At 42.3% G+C, this 1,091-nt stretch overlaps 1 protein-coding gene across 1 annotated transcript; it reads left to right on the plus strand.

Annotated features, from left to right (window-relative positions):
* Positions 1-404: 404 nt before the first annotated feature.
* LOC107735968 (pleckstrin homology domain-containing family G member 4B-like) lies at positions 405-1,081 on the plus strand (the record flags this gene model as incomplete). The annotated part of the gene is made up of 3 exons (XM_016547501.1): positions 405-488; positions 674-898; positions 993-1,081. Coding segments are annotated over exons 2-3 (287 nt in total), but the record flags the coding sequence as incomplete, so codon positions are not given.
* Between the last annotated feature and the right edge of the window lie 10 nt (positions 1,082-1,091).

A 1,091-nucleotide genomic window follows, 5' to 3' on the forward strand; every position in this document is an offset into this window, starting at 1 on the left:
GTCAATCATAGTGCTGGCTCACCTAAAGAGCTCTAATTTATGAAGTCTTCACAGGCGGTGATTCACAGAGAAAAGAGAGAAAAGGGCAGGCCATTTGGCCTACAGCAACGTATATGAGCTATGCCAAATCATTTATGACATGTTTCTGGAGCAGCAAAACCTGCCCTGAAATGATTGCACACTCCATATGAACCTGAAAAGTCATTATAAAACAATTTACTCAAAAACAAAAAAAAGTATTTCCAAACAAAACTCAACCTGGAAATGATTTGGAAAAAAATGCTCCCTCCCTCTATTTCCGGATCAACAAGAGAATTATTCTTCAGAACACGAGTGCGGAAATGTGGATGATAACAATTAAAATATTTCTCTTGTGGTTTTTTTCCATATAAACATAGCAAGACCAGTTCAGCCTGTATGCTTTATACAGCAAGAACAAGCCAAAGTCAGACACACTTCTGGCCAGCCATGGAAACAGCTTCTTCAGGGTGAGGAACTCTACCAATGCTACACTATAAACCACCTATGATAAGCTTTTAGTTTCAGGGGTTTTCAATAAAATCTTACAGGACATTTAATCTGGGTGTAGAGTTTATTCCACTTATGTTGAACTGCTCAAAGCACATTCATATCACCTCATGGGCTGAAACTGTAAAAATCTCTCCCGTTTCAGCATAAGCAGCTGGAGTTGGGGGATAAGATGGACCTGGCGTCGTACCTGCTGAAGCCCATCCAGCGCATGAGTAAGTATGCCCTGCTGCTGAAAGACCTGATCAAAGAGGTGAGCGAAGTCCAGGAGCAGGAGCTAATGTACTTACGTGCCGCCGCCGAGATGGTCAAATTCCAGCTTCGCCACGGCAACGATCTGCTCGCCATGGACGCTATCCGAGATTGTGATGTAAGCGGATACACACGCCACTTCACATTCGAGACATAGGAAAGCAAATGATCTTCTACATTTACCATTTCATATTTATTTCTCACTTTTCTAGGTGAATTTGAAAGAGCAGGGGCAGTTGGTTCGGCAAGATGAGTTCACAATTTTCTATGGCAGGAAGAAGTGCCAAAGACATGTGTTCCTGTTTGAGGAT

This window comes from Sinocyclocheilus rhinocerous, unplaced genomic scaffold, assembly GCF_001515625.1.
Source record: "Sinocyclocheilus rhinocerous isolate Xijiao unplaced genomic scaffold, SAMN03320098_v1.1 C36402178, whole genome shotgun sequence".
NCBI classification, from domain to species: domain Eukaryota; kingdom Metazoa; phylum Chordata; class Actinopteri; order Cypriniformes; family Cyprinidae; genus Sinocyclocheilus; species Sinocyclocheilus rhinocerous.